General features: G+C 50.2%; 1 protein-coding gene across 5 annotated transcripts; it reads left to right on the forward strand.

The window, feature by feature from the left end:
- The first annotated feature begins 154 nt into the window (after positions 1-154).
- Positions 155-21507, forward strand: TOM1 (target of myb1 membrane trafficking protein). Of its 5 annotated transcripts, none has more exons than XM_066184007.1 (16): positions 155-263; positions 7919-8003; positions 9723-9801; positions 9967-10116; positions 10229-10363; positions 10606-10752; positions 11725-11841; positions 12294-12427; positions 13076-13109; positions 13648-13756; positions 14754-14874; positions 17290-17365; positions 17771-17833; positions 19524-19583; positions 19930-19966; positions 20068-21507. In XM_066184007.1, the coding sequence occupies exons 1-16, from the start codon at positions 212-214 to the stop codon at positions 20214-20216; spliced, it is 1548 nt and encodes a 515-aa protein (XP_066040104.1). In that variant the 5' UTR covers positions 155-211; the 3' UTR covers positions 20217-21507. The 5 variants fall into 5 exon arrangements, with proteins under 5 accessions (XP_066040104.1, XP_066040105.1, XP_066040108.1 ...); XM_066184011.1 differs by lacking the exon at positions 155-263 and adding an exon at positions 512-529; XM_066184012.1 differs by lacking the exon at positions 155-263 and adding an exon at positions 698-735.
- Positions 21508-22177: the final 670 nt, after the last annotated feature.

Here is a 22177-nt window from a genome sequence, read left to right on the forward strand (position 1 = left end):
CTCGTCGGCTTGCACACCGCCCTACTCCGGCAGCCGCCGCCCTTCCGCGGCCGCTCCGCGCCTCACTCAGCCCGTGGCACGGCGGGGCCGGTCCGGGCGGCGAACGGTGGCGTCACAGCGGGGCCCAGCGGGGCCCGCCCCGGTCGGCGCGCGGATCACGTGAGCGGCGGCGGCGGCGGCGTCAGCTGATCGCGGCGCGGCGGCGGCAGCGATGGACTTTCTGCTGGGGAACCCCTTCAGCTCCCCGGTGGGGCAGCGCATCGGTGAGAGCCGCAACCGCGCCCCTCGAACCTCTCCGCGCCCCCATTCGCGCGTCCAGCCCCGCGCCCCCGGGGGCGTCCGCCGGACCCTTCCTCGGGGAAACACTGGCCCCGCCTCCGCGGCGGGACCAGAAACTCGCTGACCAATCAGGAGATAGCTCCGTCTGACTGACGGGCGCCGTCGGCCAATAGCGGGCGCGCAGCCCGAGGCAGCTCCATCGGGGACCCCGCCAGCCAATCCGGGCGCCAGGGGGTCTCGGGGTGGCGAGGTGAAGTTTGGTCCCTTAAAGGGGCCGCAGGCCGGTGGTCCGCGCCACGCCCCCCGGCACCGCCGAGTCCCGTGATTGGCTTGGGGCCATTCCCGCCCCGCGCATCTTCGGGGGCTTCGGGGAGCTGCTGATTGGCTGGACTCCAGCCAGGGCAGCCTATCGTGGCCGGGCGGGAACGGGGCGCGTGACCCGCGGTGGCACGAGAGGTGGCCGCGAGACCCCGGGGTGTGGGACTGGGGTGGGTGAGGGCTGCGGTGACAGCCGGGCTGCGGGACGGGGTCAGCGAGGGCTGCAGGGACACCGGGGCTGCGGGACGGGGTCAGCGAGGGCTGCGGGGACAGCCGGGCTGCGGGACGGGGTCAGCGAGGGCTGCAGGGACACCGGGGCTGCGGGACGGGGTCAGCGAGGGCTGCGGGGACAGCCGGGCTGCGGGACGGGGTCAGCGAGGGCTGCGGGGACACCGGGGCTGTGGGACGGGGTCAGCGAGGGCTGCGGGGACACCGGGGCTGTGGGACGGGGTCAGCGAGGGCTGCAGGGACACCGGGGCTGCGGGACGGGGTCAGCGAGGGCTGCTGGGACAGCCGGGCTGCGGGACGGGGTCAGCGAGGGCTGCAGGGACACCGGGGCTGTGGGACGGGGTCGGCGAGGGCTGCAGGGACACCGGGGCTGTGGGACGGGGTCAGCGAGGGCTGCAGGGACACCGGGGCTGTGGGGACAGTAGCTTCAGGCCGGGCTGACCCTGGGGCACGCAGCTCGCCCGGTCGGATCAGTGTCCCCTACCCGAAGGACTCACGCGCTGGGCAGCTGGGGGTGTTTGCCCACCCTGAGCCTCCTGCACTGAGCTGCGGGACAAGTGGTGCCTGGTAGTGGCATGTCCTGGCTCCTGCAGCATGAGCTGGCTCACGGAAATGAACACCAGCTCCAGCAATGAACACAGCATCCACCCTGTGACCTGGCAGGCCCATGGGCACACGGTGTCCTGCAGTTGCTGTGCTCAGGGCAGCTTGGGGAACATGGGACGAGGATGTAGCCTGCAAAAGTGGAGCAGAGATGCCACAGTTTGAGAAAAGAAGATCATCAACAGCCACACTGGTGTCAGAACAGGGATGCAGTGCTTAAAATGCTTAGGATGAGGACTCTCTGTTCCCGTGTTGTGTAAGGTTCCTGAAGTTGTGCTTGGTTGATGCCCATTTAAACTCTCCACTTGTAGGTTTATGTACTTGCTCATTCTTGCTGTTCATTATTTGTCAGACCTTTGCTCTTTGCTGTGAACATCAGTCTTTTTTGTGTCCTTGCATGGGTGAATAGGAGGCTGTGCCTGGGGTGGGAAGAGAGCAAGCAGCTGTTTTAAGTCATGTTTTTATTATGTTTTCAGAGGCTACCTTAACACTGTCCCAAAGTGTGTCAGGGGCACTGTGATGTGCCACTCTGGTGTTGGGACAGATAGGTGAGATGCATTACAGCCAGGTGGTGGAAGGATCATCAGGGAAGACTTTGTGTTATCAAAATCCTCCAGATGATCTTCAACATACCCCCAGAAGAACATCACATGTTTCGTCACACGTTCCAGGATGTGTGCCCTTTTCTGAATGAATGCTCTTTGTGTATCAGATATGTCCTTGTGTTTGGGTAGAGGCGATCTGAAGGTTGCCTCACAAATCTTCTGGTCAGTTTAGTACCACATTGTAAGCGGGTTATACCTCTAGGCTTTGTTTCAATTAAATAAGGGATTCCCAAGCAACAAAGCAACAGCAAAGAAGATGAAAAAAGAAAAGGTTTTTCAAAAGTGTTGTCACATAGGAGTTGAGAAGCAGAGGTGTGATACTAGGGAGGTCTTACTGACTGGGGTTTATTTGGGTTATGGGAGTCAAAAGAGGTGGAGGAATTATAGCATATGAGAAAGGAACTCTATGGAGGACTTGAAAGGGCTGGTGGTAGAAAATATGAATATTTTCTTCTTTTGAACATTGCCTATCAACATCCTGGGAACATGGATAAATGCTATCTTCCCTGCTTAATTTGGGACACAAACATAACTTCCCCAAACTCGTTTGGTAGGTCTGTGGCAGCTGCATGTCCAACCCCTGAGCCTCATCACCAAACCTGCACAGTGCTGCTGCCCTGGGCTGTCTGCAGAAAGATAATTCTGCGTCCTTGTAAATTATCTGGGCAAAGTCATGTATTCTTGATATAGCTTATGAAGTCTAAAATAGCTTTAGATGAAGGCTAAGGAATAAAAAAAGAAATCCTGTGTGGCACACTGCAGCAACGTTCTCAAATTCCTTCATTAATGTTAATCTAGTAAGACCCATTTATTTTGCTGACTAGGAAAGCAATGCTCAGATAATCTCAGTGATCTGTGGCAGAATGAGTCAGTTGCAGATGAGTAGATTTTCTAGTTTCTTGCTCACAGTTGTGAGATTTAGTCACAAACATTGCCTCTGTCCTGGTTTTGCACCATGATGTCTCTTCCCTAATAGGAGGAATACAGACTTGTTTGTTTGGGGTTTTTGTATTTGTTTCTGTTGTGGGGTGGGTTTTTTTAAACACCAGTGGGAAAATTTCCAAAGAGTGATAAAGCATCATAGTTCAGATTCTCCCCTCAAAAGGGAAATCCACTATGCCTCCATCTAGGAGCTATGAGAAGCTGTTTTCCATTTTCAAAATGGAAAATCTAATTTCAAGGAGGTGAATTCTCTCTGAGTGAGAGAATGGAGAAGAAACCACCAATGCTCACTCCTCACCCTGGAAGTCTAAAATAACTAGTAATTATAGTAATACCAAAAGGGACAGAGGCAGGTTATTTCAGTGAGTGAGGGCAGGCAAGGGATAGAAGTAACGGTGTAGCACAGAGATGACACAAACTTTTGTTATGGATGGGGGTTATTTTAAGCGTGAGGACTAGGAAAAGTTGAGACTGTAAAGAGGAAGCAAGTAAGAAAGACTCCTAGGTGAGGAAGAGAGGCAGATGCAAAACAATATGCCAGAAAAATCCCCACAACTTTTTGGATCCCACCTTGCAGGTGTCCCTGCACCCTAGCCCTCTGTGGGTCCCTGCAAGGTTGTGCTTCTCAAAAAAGTATTGTCTTCTGTGCCTGCTCTGTCTGGAGTAAAATGGGCAAAGGCAGCAGTTGAAGTGTCACTTGATCCCTGAGAATTTGAGCTGATTCACAGGAAAGGAGCGGGAGTTCAGAGACACAAATACCCACACCACTATGTCAGCACAGTCTCTGTCCATCACCATCCTTGAATTAGGTTTGGAGCCATATCTCTGGTCCCTCTAAAATGCACGTTGTTCTCTCAGGCTTTGGGGGAAGGATACAGCTAAATGGTGATGTCCTGACAGAGTTGGTGCTGAAGTTCCCTCAAGGGAAGTAGAAGCATGAGGCTTGTACAGGATGCTGATTTGGGCCTGTGAGTTTGTGAACTGAAGAGAAGCTGGGGGAAGGGACATCTTGCATTGCGTTCTGCTGAACCTAAGCTCTCATGCAATGAGCTGCTGGTGCCCGAAAATGCCTGTTGAAATGGGTGAGAAGGTGCTCGATGCTTTGCTGAGGAACTTAGAGCCAGCAAGAAGCACTGCAGGGAACACTGTTTGAAGGCTTCACTTGGAGGATGGGCAGAGCGTATCATGGGCAAAAGATTTCTGAGCAGCATCTGGCTGGTTATGGGTGCTTCAGGTCTGCAATGGGGAGCAAGGGGGACAGGAGCCTCAGTACCTTCTGTCCCTGGCTCCTGTACTTCCCCACACGACTGACTGCAGTGCTGGTGTGCTGCTGCAGGGACAGCTCAGTGGGATCCCCAGCCCCATAGTGCATTCTCCCCTGCCACCAGGGCAGAGACAATAACCTTGAAAAGAAACAAAGTTGTGAAATGTACTCATAGCACAATGCAATGTATAGCCCCTTTGCGCCAGTTATGCCAAGTGTTCGTAGTTCTTCGCTGTCTGCTGGTTCCAAATAACTTTTATCACCTAGCTGCAGTCAGCAGGAGCACATCCAATGCTGTGCAGAAAAAGAGCTGATGCTCTGGTTCAACCCGTACCACAGTCCTGCACGGTTCTAGGTTGATCTGAGTGATTTGTGAGGCAGCAGACTGGAATCAGACAAACCCCAACACTGTCACACCCGGGGAGCCAGACTGGCTGCCAAAACAATGCGGCTTTGGAGCAGCCCCATGAAGGGCCTCCTGTATATTCAGTAGCTGGTTGGTTTGGGGCTTGGAGGGGGATGGCATTTGCAGGCTCACAATAATCTCTTCCAGGGGAATTCTCTGCTGCAGGTCAGGCTGAGCTGGTGACACACAGAAGTAGGTGCTGCCTGGTGAGTCCCACCAGGCAGAGTGCTGGGCACGTGGCAGTGCCCCGCCTCCTGTGCTTGCTCTTTTTAGGGACTTGTTGCTGTCCTCAGCCATGCTGGGCCCAGTTTTTGTTCGCAGCAGACAGCTCATGTGCTAATTACGGCTCATGAAATGGGGCCAGCCACCCTGATCCTTCATGTGACTAATTAGGCTTTTTCCCTTCCCTTCTGCAGGCTTTACAAAAGGGCAAAGTTCAGGATTTTGGAGAAAACTCCATATCTTACTAGGCTTGGACAGTCCTTACAGCTTGGAAGAGAGCAAGGAGATTTAGAAGGGCATTAGCTCCAGCTTTCCCAATGTCAGCTAGGTCAGGCCTTAATTTGTACAGGGCAAATTCAAGCATTTTGTCCTTGGAATTGCCTCAGGGTCACATTCCTGTTTTCCATATGCTCTAATACTGCTCTTCCAGCTTTGCATTTTGTGACCTTGTGTTGTGTTTATGACAGGTTTGCTGCTTTCCTGCATCTCTCCTTTGGTGAGTGTGTGAACTGGCGTGACAGTAGCAGGATGACCACCAAATTGTGGGGTTACAGGGGCAGGGTGTGTCACTTCTGTGGAAGCCCAGTTTTCCACTAAGTGGCCAGCCAGGTGAAGGAGCACGCATGGTTTATTTACATTCCTTTCTGAAAAGCAAACCTGCTGCTCAACCTTGGCAGGATTGGTGCATTTGGAGGGAAAGGGTGGTGGGGAGCAGGTTACAGCGTGCCACCTAACATTGGGAAGCAAAGAAAGGGTGTTTGTAGATTTAATTCATGCTTGTGTGCAATGCAAAGGAGGGTTGGGAAGTTTGAACAGCAAGGATTGATGGTTAAATGCAGGTTTTATTTTGTCCTTTGTTTCTTCTGTAGCTCAGAGCTTCCAAGCAGGCTCAGCCAGAGCTCTTCTTAAGTTGTGGGTTTTTCCTTCCATGTGCAGTGAGAAGAGTGGAGGTAGACTTTCCCTTTCAACAGTGCAGCCCCTGTATAGTGGATTTCTGTGATTCATTGCCAGTGGCAGCGAATTGACAGTGCAGGGAAACTTCTGGCTTGTTCAAACCATGATGTGTCATGAGCAGGGGATCCGGGAGAACGCAGGTGAGGGGGTCTTTGTGACCACGTGAGCCAAACCCATCAGACTGACTTGAGCTGCAACCTGCCTGCCAGGAAGGCTGGTGTCCCAGGGCAGGGGGAAACCTGGAGCGCTGACATTTTACTGAATCCTGATCCCAAAGGAGCCCCAGTGGAAAACATTTTCCCTCATGTATTACCACACTTTTCCCCACTGACTGGTACATGCCCTGGTGCACTGAACACTCCTATTGCTCTGGATGTATTCTCCACCATATCACCCAGTGCAATCCTTCCTCCTTCCACATCACCCTAACCCAGGTTAGGAAGCTTTGAAGCTTGGATCTGCCAGAGATTAGGATCCCTATGTAAAGTTAATACTCAAAGTACCAAAAGTTTACCTGAATCAAGGAGCATAAAGGTTACTCCAGTAATAGCCAGATCTTTAGAAAGCTGGAAGAGCATCAAGAACATTCTGCCACTCTCCTTCCCTGTCTGCCCTTTTCCATCTGGCTGTGGCCACAATGTCATCAGCATAATCACTGTATAATCAATGCATTCTGTAGCCAACAGAAAAGGTGGTGGCTGGATTGTGATAAGATGCAGATAGCTTCACACTGTGGTGTTCAATCTGTCAGAGGGACACGTGTATAAGAGGCTGCATTGCACAGTGGTGTGAATAGATCTGTGCCTGACCCTTCTCACAGGATATGATGGATGTGCTTACCCAGGCAGGAGTTTAAAAATCTTCTTCTTCCTGTGTTATAGTCTTGTCCCACTACTGTGTAAATGGGCATTTAATTTCATTCCCACACAGGGATCATTAGCTGCTGGGTCAAAGGCAGAAAAAGGCAATTCTGCAGAGGAAGGACCTTTCAAAAGGGTAGAGGACCCACAGCAGCCAGGGACAGCCCCAGATTTTGTAGGGACAGCAGTTTTGAAAATGCAGGCACTTTTTTAAGTACCTCCCTGAGACTGAGCTCTCCTGAAGAGCACCTGGCAAGTGCTAAACCGGTCTGGCCAGTTTTAATTCTGTTGCCCCGGTGCTAAGTCAAGTGTTTTGTAGTATGAGAGAGCTAGAAAGGATGGTTCTTGTCCTCTGCTTGCCACTTGCTGCATCTCTGTGTTTCCCTGTGGTCTCGGGAGTGCCTGGGTCCTGCTGGCCCCACTGGCAGTTCTCTTCCCCCCGGCTACTGGTGGTGTCCTGAAGACATTAGTCAATGGCATGACTAGGACTGAGACATGGATAATTACAGGGTGGAGACACTGGTGCTCCCAGTAATAGCTGCTCATTTCCCAAATCTCTGCCTTAAATAAATAACATCAAGGCTGACTGAGGAATTCCTAATTAAAGGAGATACAGTCAAAGCTGGAACAATATTACTTTGACTTCAGCCTGCAGTTTGCTTTTTCCCACATTCCCTAGAGGCCAGAAGTTCAGGGGAGAGGTGTAAATGTTAAACAAGAGAAACCCTGCTTTGGTTTTCTATGTTAGCATGTTTGTTTTTATAGAGCTGGTGTACAAAAAAAAGGGGGAGTTGATTCTTTTGTCTCCTTATGTGGTACAAACCAAGAATTGGAGCTATTGGCATTAGATCCGTATCAGTGTGAGCAGGCTGAACTCACGGTATCTGACCTTGCACTAACAAAACAAATAAGCCCCCTTTTCCCCAGCTGTGGAGCTGAAGTCATACTGAGCCCCTTCCCTTCATGTGCAGGACACCAGAGGTCCCACAGAGTGCGTTTGTCTGTCAGTAGCATGGTGGCATGGGCGAAGCTGGGCACCCACCATCCCAGCAGTGTGCTCTGCCATGGTGACACCTAGCAGGGAGCACTTGGTGACCCAGAATTTGTACATGGATTTGCCTCCTTGCATGTTGTAATGGCAGCCAGGGAAAAGCAGACTGGGGTCTGGGGTCTTGTGAGAGCTTAATTTAAGGGTGCCAGGGCTGCTCTTAACCTTGACTTGGTTTCTGTTTTCCAGAGAGAGCTACCGATGGGTCACTGCGGAGTGAGGACTGGGCTCTCAACATGGAGATCTGTGACATCATTAACGAGACTGAAGAAGGGTAAGGGAGCTGGCAAGGGTCCATATCCAGTGGCAGGTCCCTGCATTCCCTGTAACAGCACATCCCTAGGCTGCAGTGATAGTGTGCACTGGTGGAGGTAAAAAGCTAGGCTTCCCAGCAATCCCTGAGACAAGGCTCTGCTAAGAGACTTGGAGACATAGCAAATCTGTCAGAGCATTTATTAGATGCTTCTCTATAATCTTGGTGAGTGCTAGGAGCCATCCAAACAGGGCTTCAGGGTCCCCAGACAACCCTCTGTTCAAGCCAGGCTGCCTCCCATCTCCAGAAAGCATATTTGCATTCCTTCTCTTTGATTTATTCCCCCTTCATACCCTTCTCTTTCTCTCCTCTGGGAATGTAAAAATCTAAAGGCTGGTGACTGAGAAGAGGGGAAAATCTCAGGCTGCTATTCAGTCCTCTCACTGTTGAGTTTCTTCTCAGGTATTTTCATGTACAGTCACTCAAATACAGACAAAGTGGGTGGGGGAAGCCCTTGTCTCCTTGCAGGGAGATGTTCATCAGTCTGCCAGACTTGTTAACTCAGGAGCTGGGGATTTGCCAGTGAATTCGAAGGAGAATGCTCCTTCTCACAGTGGAGATGTCAAGAGCAGCATGTAAAAAAAGAAGGTGCTACATGGAATAAAACATGTAGGTTTCACTCCTGCTGTCCTACCCCACAGTGATGTTGACAGAGGATTAGCAAGCCCAGTTTTCAGCTTCACAGTTGTATGAAAACAAAGTCAAACATCTCTACTTACAGATCTGTCACCACTCCTTTTTCACTATTCCCATGGTGCAAATACACCTGTCTCTGTCCACAGTTCTCAGGCCTGAGCTGTGAACAGGTCTGGGCACCTGATAACACAGCTGGACAGGCTCTCCCATTGCCCTGCTAATGCCCATCCATTGATACAATGCTGTCCCACAGGCCAATATTTCTGCCCTCCTCACTGCCTCAGTGTTTCCACCCCACTTTTCCACTCCAGCTCTGCTGCTCTTCCTATGCTCTGCAAAAGCATGTTGGTTCATTTGTACCCTCTTAAGACCACAGTGGTCTGAGACCATGGTGTTTGTCCCCTCTGAGAGTGGTTAATGAGGCCCTGCTATGCTGTTGCTCTCTTACCCCCCTGCAGTATAGCCAAGATTTTGCCACTGTGTCTCCCCTGCAGCTTTTGAGCCTCCTTCTCTCCAGGGAATGTTAAACAGCTCCTCTTTGGGTAACACAGGAATTGCTGCAGCTTGGTCTCTCCTTCCTGTTTCTAACTCATGCTAAGCTTTTCTATGATCTCCTCCTCTTCAGTCTCTCTGCTGTGGGATTTTGCTCTACCCCCCAGGAGTGCATTTCTAGCATTGTTTTTACTCTCTTCTCTGTTGTGTCCTGAACAGCTTGAGCTGTTGCAGACATCAGCGCAGAGACCTCTAATTTCAGTAATAGCATTCAGGGACATGGTTTAATGGTGGACTTTGCAGTGTTAGGTTTATGGTTGGGTTCAATGACCTTAAAAGGTCTTTTCCAACCTAAATGGTTCTATGATCAGCCAACCCCACCCCTCTTGCAGAACCACCAGCAAAAGCTGCTTTACCAGTCACTGCTTCAAGCCACCCTGAAAACATGGTGAGGAGGGATACCCTCTGAGTATGAGGCATCCATCCAACATGTGGCTGTTTTGTTTTGCCTCAACCTTCTGATGATCTTTCTACATCTCATTTCTCCTTTAGGCCCAAAGATGCCTTCCGAGCCATTAAGAAGAGAATTGTAGGGAATAAGAACTTCCACGAAGTTATGCTGGCTTTGACGGTGAGCGGTCAGGGCTCGTTCTCTGCTCTGTGACACTCTGCTGTAAAGCTGAGTGCTGAACACAAGTTTTAGCATACATGCTGAACAGACACATGTACCTAAAGCCAATAAGGCTAACACATGAGGGCAGAGAAGGCTACAGCTAATGCTTTATTGCATTTGAAGGTCCTGGAGACCTGTGTCAAGAACTGCGGCCATCGCTTTCACGTCCTTGTGTCCAGCCAGGATTTTGTAGAAGGTGTCCTGGTGAGAACAATCCTGCCAAAAAACAATCCACCTGCCATAGTGCATGACAAGGTGCTGACCCTCATCCAGGTGAGCCAAGAAGTGTGAGCATCTGCACCAGCCCAGTGAGTGTGTGTCTCTAGGTGTTTGTACAGAAGGCTGTTGTATGTGGTGATGGGCTGTACTGTCTCCTTCTCCCCAGTCCTGGGCAGACGCCTTCCGCAGCTCTCCAGACTTGACTGGTGTTGTTGCTGTCTATGAAGACCTGAGACGGAAGGGTTTGGAGTTCCCCATGACTGATCTGGACATGCTGTCACCCATCCACACACCACAGAGGGTATGGGAGTATTGCTGAAGAGAAGAATGTTGGGCAGCTGTCATTCTGGAGCAATGAGGGGATTTCAGGAAATCTGTCTTAAATTTAGAGGGGTTTTGGGTGGTGAGAAGCTCCAGGACAGCCAAGAGCTGTTGGAACCAGATGGGGAGTTGCCATTAATATTTTTCCTCAAGTTGCACTGCCCTGTCATGTGTGAGTGTCTAACATCTTCTCCGCCTCACTTTCCCCACCTTTGTCTGTAGACTGTGTACAGCTCCAACTCTCAATCTGGACAGAATTCACCTGCAGTAAACTCCCCTCAGCAGATGGAGTCCATCCTCCACCCTGTCACCCTGCCCCCCGGGAGGGGCACATCCAGTGACGCGCCCATCACACCTACACCAGAGCAGGTGAGTTGGACACAAGTCCCAGGATGTTGCTGACTCTTCCTGTGATTGAGGCTACTTCGCAAACACTGGTCTGGGAGTGCAGTACTGGTCCTGCCCCAGGCTCTGTCTTCAAGGAGCGGTTCCTCTAAGGCACAGTTCTTGGAGAGCTCCCCAGAGCTCCATTGTGGTCACAGTGATGAACTGGGATACCGCAACCATGGAGTAGTTATGTTTCCCTAAGACAGGGCTGCTTGCAGGTAGAGGGAAGTGGGGAGGTAAGACATGATGCCCCCTTATCATCTTTGTTTATCTTGCCTCACTGCTTACTTTATATGAATCAATCCTGTCTGGCTATGTGGTTTCCAAAAGCCAGGGCTTCCTCACTTGTTTCCCCATCCTCTTTTGTCCTTCCTCACCCTGCCTTCATATGACAGACACCATGTTCAGCACCAAAGCCCTAGCTGTCAGTATTTTGCATTCCCTTGCAGAACAGAGGGTAGAAACTGTTCTAAAGAGGCTCATTAGCAGCTTGTAAACCAGAGGACTAAAGCTTCAACTGCACACTTAGCTGAGGCTCTCCTGTTGAATGGGAATTAATTGTTTTCCCCTCTCTTATACCACTTTGGAAATTAAACAATTTAACTGGCTACCACATGGGAGCTGTTAGATGAGGAGAAATTTGAATCATTTGAATCATAATAGCAGCCTGGGCTGACTATTAAAAATCAAGGCAAGGCTAGACTAGTGGTCAAAGATGCCAGGTGAGGGCCTGGCATCTGCTACTAGGAAATTAATTTGATGGTAAGTAATAGAGGGTTTCCTGCTGGGAGCTCCTGAGAGATAAAATGAGTGGTGACAAACTCCCTGGTCGCTGTTCCCTCCGGCTCTACGAACAGGCATGCACACACGGTGCCGTTCCCTGCCATTCAGAGCTATCTCAGCTATGTCCCCAGCCTCTCCTGGCAGAGCTGTCTCTTCACTTCACTTACACAGATTGGGAAGCTTCGCAGTGAGCTGGAAGTGGTGAATGGGAACACAAAGGTTATGTCGGAGATGTTGACGGAGCTGGTGCCGTCCCAGGCCGAGCCTTCAGACCTGGAGCTGCTGCAGGTAAGGAACACTGGGCTGGGTGGAGGGCTGGCACATGCAGCACAATTTAGCAATTACTCGATGGACTGAGGCCCAATGCATGGAACAACTGGACAGTTGTCATGTGTGGGGAACAACTGGACAGTTTAGTGTGGGATTTTTCAGCAAGTGAAGGGATAAGGGAGACGGAAGGCAGAGTTTCAGTGGTGGATGGAAATCACATTACCAAAGCTAGAATTATCTCAGAAGGGAACTTGTAGTTTTCAATGGCCTTTCTTTCTGGGTGATGTGTTACACAAAAAGCATACAATTATTAAAGCTCAGACTCAATTTACCTCTCACACCAATATTTGTTGCCCATCAACAGTTCTTGATAGATCCCAGTAGCCTCTGGGGTCAGTGTTTCAGTCAGACTTACAAATCTGTGAGTGCTCAGCCATGATCTTTGTGGTGATTTGTCCTGCTTTGAACAGGAGCTGAATCGGACATGCAGAGCCATGCAGCAGCGAGTCCTGGAGCTGATTCCCCGTGTCCTCCATGAGCAACTCACCGAGGAGCTGCTCCTCATCAATGACAACCTCAATAATGTGTTTCTGCGCCATGAAAGGTAGCTCTCTCCTCCCTTCTCTTCCCTGCTCTCCCACAAGACTTTACTGCCCTTGAAGGCTGCCTATGCCATCCTTTTGATCTGCCCATGAGTATAATACACAAGATGTATCAGTCTGTATCATCCATCTTTGAGAACAAAGCCTGTTTTCAGTTTTTGATGACTAATTCCTGTCCCTTCAAAGCTGCTGTGTAAATTCCTGATGGGGTATAAGGATGTCCATGTGGCATAACCCAAAAGAAGGAGGCAACTGCATGGAAAGAGCTGGTTTTCTAGCTCTGAGGCAGATGGGAACAGAAAGAAATTGCCCAGGTGGGATCAGCACTCCTTTTTTTTCCTTTCATTTCAACAAACACATCTCTTTGCTAGGATGAAGTCTGGGGAGTTCATCCCCCGATGAACTGTATGGAGAGCTGTTGGTTAGGAGTAACTCTGGAGGATCCTGAGAAACTTTCTCAACCACCTCTCAGGAGACATCAACTCTGTGGGTCTTGTTAGGGTATCTTGAGGGGAAATTACACCCTGAGCCATAGTTTCCCAGTGGGTAGGAAAGGGCAGACTGTGCCATGTCTTATAAGAAATCTCTTTTTATTGCTGTGGGTGAATGAGCCCACACTACTGAAATGCATCCTGTCATCTTTTTTACAGGTTTGAGCGACTTCGGACAGGACAGCCTGTTAAGGTAACTCAGAGCTACTGCCCCTCTGTGCAGCTTGGTTTGTACCCTGCAGGTCCAGCAGTGCCCTGCTGACTTGAAGGGAGGTTCAGTCTGCCCCACTTAGAAAAGGTAGGCTTTGCTGTCCCAGCCAAGCTGCCCCAGAACACCAGGTGTGCAGGACACCCCATTTCCCACTGCAAACCTCTCCTGCTCTGCCCAAAGAGCAAGAGCAGAGCAGCAGCAGTTATGATTTTTCCATACCAAATAGTGAGAGGACCAATTCCCATATGAGCCTTCTCTGAGCACTACCCTGTCCTCTGAACTAGCATGCACTCTACTTACTTACACCCAGCAGAGCTGGGAGGCTGGCTACCAAGGCATATCCTGCCCTGGGACACTATTCCCAGCCATTCTCTGATCACTGTCCCTCTTCTCCTTCTTCACAGCTGATATCTTTTAATGGGTGCAGAAAGGCTTTCCCATATCAATGAGCTAGGATTGTAGGGTCAGGGTGTCCAAGCTTCAGAAACTCTATACCAGCTTCATTTTGCTTCCTCCAAAGGCACCAAATGAGGCAGAGAACAGCTTGATTGACCTGGGACCCAGTACTCCTTCAGCACTGAAACAGCCTGAAGTCACCAGCAACCTTTCCTCTCAGCTGGCTGGAATGAGTATGTTGACATGTGGTTTTCCCCTCACTCTTTCTCCTGTGCTGCATTTAAAATCCTTTCCCACCCTTGAATCATCTCCCAAAATTATTTAGAGATTCAGATTCCTAGACTAACCTAGGAAATGTCATGTGTTTTCAACTAAAAAACTCATGAAGAAAATTGTATATGCCCCAAGGCACTCAATATGTCTTGGTGTCCTCACCTCATGTTGTGCAGGAGCTGGCCTAAGAAGGACCTCAGCATTAGTCTGTGGCTAAGGACCTGGCCTTCCAGCAGGACTGGGGATAAAGTTGCGCCTTCTGCAATGCCTGGCAGCATTGCCTGCTTGCCTCTCTTGCTGTGTGGTGTCAGGCTCACCACTGAGGTCTGGGAGAAGCAGAGCAGCTGAAGCTATGCTGCAAAGGCAGCCATGAGCATCTTGGGATCAGGACCCAGGATTTGACAGGTTGTTTACTCAAAAAACCTGAGGAATTCTGAGGGTTCTTTAAGACATACCAACAGCCTTCATAGCACTGCCTGGATGCAGTTGCAGAAAATTGGCACCAGTCTGTTTTTACAGACTAGCCAGCTGAGATATTTTTCAAGTCAAGTTTTTTTTCAGATGATGCCTGAGTCATGAAAATCCACTCATCTGTCTCACAGGTGCTTGCCCAGCAGCACAGGTTATTTTCTTCCACAGGTTATGGAGCAATTCCCTCCAGAGTTGTCTAAGATGGTCAGGAACATCTAGCCTTCAGCATCAGTAAATTGATGCTGCTGCTTCTGTCTGAAACTGAGCTAAAAATATCTACTGAGTGGCCAAGGAAACAGCTTCTGTTACTTCACCCATGACTGCACACATACATAGACTGTGCTGCAGCTGAGAAGCAGGATGGAGGAGTGGGCCTAGAGTAGTTTAGCCTATTCTGATGGTAGTTTTCCATCCATCACTCTCCAAGCCCACAGTCTTCCATTTCCTGTTCTGTGCTGCCTGCTCACTCTGCTGTCTCTCCCACAGACCTGGGCTCAAGCAGTGTAAGTGCAGGCCTGCACTCCCTCGACACTTCTGGCAAGCTGGAAGAAGATTTTGACATGTTTGCCCTGACCCGTGGCAGCTCGCTGGCTGAGCAGCGCAGAGGGTGAGTGGAGCAGCTCACTCCATCCTGTCCTGCCTTCTTGCAAAGGATGAGGGCTCAGTGAAAATGGGGCCCAGACCTGACCAGCAGCAGTTCCTGGGAGACAACAGGATGCAACAGAAATGCACTCTTCACACACGCAGTGTTTGTAGGATGAGCCCTGTGCTCCCAGTCCTTTTTCCTGCTGCCATCATCTCCCCTTCGTGGCATCCTCCTGGGTATGGGGCACGTGAGCATTGCAGTGCTGCATGTTCTGGGAGATTCAGTGTCTGGGGACAAAGGTGTGAAGTGGAACTGGCTCAGTTCTCTTGTCTGCCTCTGAACTCATGTGCCTTGACAGGGGTGATGTTGAATTTGGGAATCGCAGAGTAATGATTCAGCCTAACAGAGTATTGAGCTGAAGTACAGGAAAAGTGCAGTCAGTTGTGGATTGCAAGACGGCACTGTTCTGTGCCTGAGCTTCCCTGATGGCAAGTGGGACTGATGTTTCTTCCTCCATGGTGTGTTTGAGACCTCCTGGTGTAAAGCACTAAGAGTTGGGTCTCCATAGTACTGGCTGCACCAAAGGGGTCTTCTCCACTGCAGTGTGGATTCCTGAATCCTTGTTCTGGAGGAGTTGACAAGAGCTGTGCTGACCTCTGGGTTTAGAGACTGTGGCTGATCTCACACTGCTTTGCCTGGCAGAGCCGTTCACTGCTCTCCATAGAGTACCAAGCAGTAGAGCCCATGGGCACATCACTGCCTCCAGCCCTCCAAAGTCTGTGCTCCTGCATTCCTGCAGCCACTGGAGTGCCTTGTTCTGCAGCTGACCAGTAGCAAGTTAAGGTCTCTTATACATGTCAAAATATCTTAAACATGTCAAATTAAGGTCTCCTAACAATGTCTCCTTCCATTCCTCTGCCTCAGACTGCTTCTGGTAAATGTGGTGGGGAAACCCATGGCCTACACATGACTTCATGTGTTTTGTCCCTGGGTTTCCCCACCACTTTTACTGTAGGTTGTGCTGCCTGAGGACAGAGGCTGTCCAGCACAAAAACAGTTGTATCAACACCACCCGATCTGGGGCTGAAACCGGAGCCACTGGTATGTGCTCAGTGCTGGAGTTCTGGACAGAGGTGGAATTGTATCCTCTCTGCTGTAGTGCAGTCCTTAACAGGCTAAGGCTTACTAACTCTGCACAAGTAACTAGACATCTTCTATTTATTCCTCACTGGCCTTCATCTGCCTGCACTTGCACTCCTGCCAGGTAACCTCTAGTGGCTTAGGCTTCACATTTCACTTACAAGCCTCTGCTCTCAGTGTCTCCCTCCACTTGAACAGACCGACTGCTCTACAGCACCCAAACAGGACGTGCTGGGAGAGCCTCTGGGGTTTGTTCCTGACCCCCCATGCTTCATGTGTGTCTCGGTGAGGCAGTGCTTGAGACACTTCAAGCCTTTCCTGCCATTCTTCCTCATCAGTGGCATGATAGCAGCGCTGTACTTCATCCTGGATGCCATTGTCCACAGCGGCCCCTTCACTGATGAGCACTTCTTTGAGAAGTTTGAGCAGCGGTGGCCCAAGCCCCTGGCCCCCAGCAAAAACAGCTCCACTTGATGGTCTGCTGGATCTGTGGAAAGGGGCCTGGGAGCAGCTGAAGAGGAAAGTTGTGGAGAGCTTCTGTGACAGGTTTTGTTTTCCTAGCCTGGAGAGTTCTCCCCACTTGGCATGGATCAAACGATGACATGTGGCATTGTGTGCCACAATGATGACATGTGTGGTAGCAGCTTAGAGGGGACACAGGATTGGAATGAGGGAAATTATGGGTGAGACATAATTCCTCTGTGTGTGGAAAGAGGTTGCTGTAGTGGTGCATTTGGAGACCTGGAAGCAACACTAGGCTCTTCTGATTATCCAGTCTCACCTATGGCCATCATAGGCCAGTGAGCCTCTGCCACCATCACCTCTTGCATGGTATTAGTTATAGAGATGTTTTTGAGCTGTTTGTGTCTATGAAGGTAGGTGAGTATGTAGGGGCTTGTTACTCAAATCCCTTCTAAAATATCTGTAATATTCTGGCCAGTCTGTGTTAGTTTTCTCTCTTTACAGTACACACCAAAGAAGGTGAGTGTTGCGGTTAATGCACCTAGCTCTGTAAGTCTGTGTCTTAGTTTTCATATGAGTCCTTGTCATCCTTCTGTCACTGTGCCAGGGCTGTCCTGTTGTATCCCACAGAGATGTTCCAGTGAGTAGATTAGTCTGTTTTGTGGTGGGCTACACCTTTAATAAGGGCTTTGCACACCTTTCTAGAAGCTCCTGGGAGCACAATGACAAGGCATGAAAAATTGTACAGTCAGAAGAACTGAATTTATGTTTAGGAGTTCCTGCTCTTCACTCTCAGGCATCTCATTAGCCTGTTGTCTCTCTTTCTGCTTCCAGGGTAAAGTATGAAGACCCCCAAGCCACCAAAGGCCTCGCTGGTGCCCTGGATGCCCGGCAGCAGAACACAGGAGCAGTAAGTGTCCACAGCTTTTACTGCATCACCAGGAATGGGAGTAACCTCCTGGCTCACCAAGGCAGTAAGGGTGCCGTCTGTTTGGAAAAAGTCAAGTGATGATAACTCCCAGTCTCCACTAAACTGCATTTCCTAGCTGGGCTGCATACCTCATTCTTTAAAGCCCTGAGGTGAGGAGCTGTGAAAAGTCTCGGGTTGCCTCAGGCAGTTGAAGGATGTCCCTCCCCAGGGAAATTTCCACCTGGAAATGTATATTTTATTCCTCTTCAGCAAGTTTTCAAGTCCAGTTGCTTTCTCTCTGCAATCAGAGAAGTAGGCCACCAGTATTAGTATATTCTTTCCCTCACTTTAAACCCACTGCCTCCCCTCTCCCTCACACTGCAATGCAGACTCTCTGTCATCCAGGGGGAGTCTGGTGCCTCTGGTGATGGAGCCCAGCTGACAAAGTGGATGATGCGTCAAGGAATGGTGAGATCTGAGGTCATGGAGGGCCAGCAGGGAAGAAGGAGGCTGGGGCTGCTGAAACAGAAGAGTCACTGGGACAGCACATGAGGATGCACAGCAGACATCAGCAGATACCGCTAACTGAAATAGAGCAACCCTGGGCTGGGCCAATAGTGGAGACCGGGTTTGGGAAGGAAGCAGGCAGTGTGCCAGTCCTTCTTCAAGTAAACATATGGGTAGGAAAAAATCCTAGGAGCTCTGAGGCCAAGAGATCATGTGCCACTCTGAGCTTGAGGATGGCCTCTTTGGGGTGGGTGTCTGAGGCAGAGGCAATAGCTGGTGGCATCATGAGGGTGGCTGCTGCCATTCATTCTCCTTGCAGTCTCCCCTCCTTAGCATGAGGTGCCTCGTTTGAAGGAAAACACATTCCAGCTTTAGACTTGTTGAAGGCCTCCTCCTATAGCTAGTCATTGAGCTTTCAGGCAGTTGAATTTGGTCTTTTGGCAGCAGGAATTCCTGCAATTACATTCCCTCAAGCACACGGAGGCTTTGACAGTTCGTGAGTCTGAAGCTTTTTAGCCTGTCTTCCTGTAATGGGCACAGCCCAGGCTGATGTCCGCTCTAAGAAGTTTCCCCACATGCTGTGCAGTTGGCTTGAATGCACTTCTACCCCAGAGAGATCCTCTCTGGGTAGGCAAAGCCAGTTTGCTTTGTAACTTCCTTAATCTCACACATCCTCTTCTGTTCCCATTCATCCATCTGCCAGCTGTGATAACTATCTGCGCTTGCTCCCTGGTTTGAGAAAATCTGCCTGTCTTTGGTACGAAGGTGTCGCTCTTTTTCTTGGTCTTGGTGTTTTCCTGAGGGCAAGGGAGCTATATATATTAGAAAACTAATAAATAAGCTCCCACAAATACTCTCTCATTCTTCTGCTTGGGGAGCCTCTAGCAAGGGCTGCTTCTTGCTCACCTTTGTTCAGGAGCTCATAACTGGAGAAAAGGATGTGGGGTTTCAAATCAGACTTTGTTTTTTTCAAGGTTACCTCTGTCCACTAGGACTATGTGTGTTTGCTGTTTAAATTGACCAGGGTCATGAATTCTTCTGAGCTAGCCTCATCCCTACTGGAAGTAAAATTTAATTGTAGATGACTTTCTCTTTGGGTATGTTTCAGTAGTTTGATGTGTTATCAAATCCTGCTGTGCTCCATGATCATACCAGGGAATCAGTTCTCTGCAGGTATCTTTTCCCCCCTTACTGTGCTGTCAGACCTGGCACCTCCAGTATCTTCAGCAGTGCAGACTTTGACATCAGAGTGTCACTGGTTTGTAGAGGGAGAAGGTATAGAGTAATGCACCTCGTTCTCTGGCTGCCTACGAAAGCAGGCAACTTCCACCTAGTGGATCCTTGCCAAAAAGCAAAGTCTGGTCCAGTCCTAATACCCTAAAGCCAACCACCAAACCACAGATGCTTTCAGTGGTATGTATCCTGGAAATTCCATGTCTGGGCATGGACAGGACCAAGGAAGCTGGTAAGCAATGGCACTGGTGGCTGGGAAAGCTTTACAGTGGCACTGGCTGGATGTGGATGGGCCTGAGCTGACTGAACAGTGGAGCAAGAGGCTGAGCTTCTGGGTTGAGCTTTCTTTCTGTATAGTGGATTTACTGGAACATCCTCTATTTTCCTGGACTCGTCACCCTTTTTTTTTCTGTCCCAGGTACCAGTTCCTCAAGCCAATTTCATGGAAGACATAGAAAAGTGGCTCTCCACTGATGTGGTAAGTGAGAGGCTGCCTCCTTGGAGCCAGCAGTCCTGCCAGAGTTGTCTGTGGGGCTGGACTTCAGGCAGTGTATAACAGTGCTGGCATCACTGAATGTGTGGCACAGGCTGCTGGGAGGGATCAGGGAAGGAAAAGCCAGGGATACAGGCTTTGGGATACCAGAACAGTGTCATCAGCCTTCTGGGAGCCATAGCTAATGAACTGAGGCTCAGGGCCCCTCTAACATGTCTGTACTGCAGAAGTGGGGGGAACGCTATCCTGTCTCTCCATGTGCAAAGAATCATATGTGTGAGATGCCTTTACCTACCTTCCTTCTAACCATGCCCTTCTCTTTCTTTGCTAGGGAGAATCAGAGGATTCAAAAGGCGTCACGAGTGAAGGTAAGACGTGCCAACTCTTTTCTCTAACTGTTCCTGGCAGCACCTTGGCTCTTCCACAAACCTCCCTCTTTGCTAATGTTCTGCTCTTCTCTTGCCCTCAGAGTTTGACAAATTTCTGGAAGAGCGAGCGAAAGTTGCAGACCGTCTCCCCACTTTGTCCAGCTCCTCAGCAGGGAGGTCTGTGTCCCCTCCTGCTGCCAGCCATCATCGGAAGCAAGCAAAGGAAGATGATACTATGTTTGCCTTGTGAATGCTATGGACCGGTGTGCTGTGGAGCAAGAGGCTGTGTGTGCTGTTTTGCTTGCCTCCAACCAGGGGCCAGCAGAGGAAGGACTCTTTCCCCTTCCTCCATTCTCTTCCTGTTTTACTTTTGAGTTGTTTTTATTTTTAAGCTGCTTTCAGACTTCAGATAATCTTTGTTGTGTTTAGGGATATCATACAATAGACTTGTGAAGGGGGGTTTCAAAACTACTAGAGAATGTGGGAGTTCAGTGGGCTTTTCTTTTTATGGTACAGTGTGGGCAAAGCAGAAGAAGCTCTGGAAGAAGCTCCCCCATCCTACTCTCCAGTGAGGTAGTTAGAGATCTTGCCCAAGAAACAGGAGAGGCTGCAGTCTGCTGCTGAAATCATTCCTGCCTGCCTCTTTCCTCGCCCCTCCCCTAGAATGCTTTGCTTTGAAAAGCATTCAAAGCATATCTCCAGCCCTCTGCCTGCCAGTGTTAGACTGGAAAGCATGGGGATGTGAAGCATTACTGGCCGAGGAGGAACGCTAACGGTAGAGGGACCCTGTTACTCTAGTCTCTCTTGCACAAGTGCTTGTGGTGTGCAACACCTTCCCACTCACAACCCCTTCTCTTCCTCTTGCTTACCTCCCTTTCCCCATCAGTTTATCGAGAATCCTACCCACAGCCCAGATGTTTCCATTGCATTACAGCCAATCGTCCAAGCCCTTGGCAGCACATAGGACTGCAAGCGGTACCCCAGGCTGAAGGGGCTGTCTCCCATGGGGTAGGATGTGCCTTCAGCAAACTATTTGCAGTTAATTTAATTCTCCATTATCATACTTTTCTCCCAGTGTGATCCTTCCTCCCTCTCTCGTTCCACTGATGCCTTCCACCACATCGTGCCGTGGTGTAGGGAGTCTCTCTGAGCCAGGCCAATGCCGCAGACTCCTTCAGGATGGCTGTGTGTGCCAGGGTCACAGCTGCGTCCCCCTAGAACAGGAGGCCCTTCCATCAGCACTGTTACACCAGTGGGAATGTGCTGTTGCTGCGGAAGCTTGTTCAGCTGGCAAGCACAGAGGGGAAGTGACATCAGTCATCTCATGCCAGTAAAACAGCCCTGCAGCAGCCAGAAGCTCCTCTGCACAGGGGGAGAAAAACCCCTCAGAGCAAACCGCACATGCTGCCCACTTGTAAATGAAAGCCAGGGAGGAGGGTGCCAAGCTCAGGGCTCCTGCTTGTGGGAGTTCTTGTTGAGTGTGGGAGAGTTGTCTTTTTTTACTGCACATTAAAGGAGCAAAGACTTGAGCCTCCCTTGAAGATATGGTGTGTGCCATCAATGTTGGTGTGGGAAAGGGAGGATGCTGGGGGGAGACAAGGGATGAAACCATGCAGCCACATTTGCTCCCCATGAAAAGGCAAGGGCACTGGTGCTGAGAGGAGCATGGGGGCTGAGGGTGCTGGGAGCCAAGGCAGGTGCGCCCTGCTTTTTACTACAGTCTTGTGAGGAGGTGATTACAGGCCATCCCAAAACAGCAAGAGGGTGAGCTACCTCCTCTCCCTCTCTGCCTTGTGATGAGATCTGAATACCCACCTTGCAGCCTGTAAGCCACTTATAAAGACATCCAAGAAATATAGTTGCTACTAAAGGGCCCTCTGGTATCCACAGGACATCCTCACTTGCCCCTATGCCATCTCTCCAGTGTCTAGCTGAGTGGAAGCTGTGGGAAGGACTCTTGAAAGGAGGTTGAGTGGATTTGAAAATGTCATCTGAAGAAAGGCAAAAGAGCCAAGTGGTTGAGCTTCCCCGGCTGGAGCATGTGCAGGAGAGGAAGCAAGAGCAGGGTCATGATGGAACACACATGCTGGTTTTGTAACTGTGGGACCAGAAGGTTGTCCAGAACAAGCAAGGCCAAGCCTTCTGGCCAGTGCCTGGCCTCAGGCTGCCTGGCTCAGCTGGGAAGGAAGAACTTCTGATGTCCCATCAGTG

The sequence above is a fragment of the Chamaea fasciata genome, unplaced genomic scaffold, assembly GCF_029207755.1.
Source record: "Chamaea fasciata isolate MVZ Bird 193981 ecotype frontalis unplaced genomic scaffold, bChaFas1.0.hap1 SCAF_5, whole genome shotgun sequence".
Lineage (NCBI taxonomy): Eukaryota > Metazoa > Chordata > Aves > Passeriformes > Sylviidae > Chamaea > Chamaea fasciata.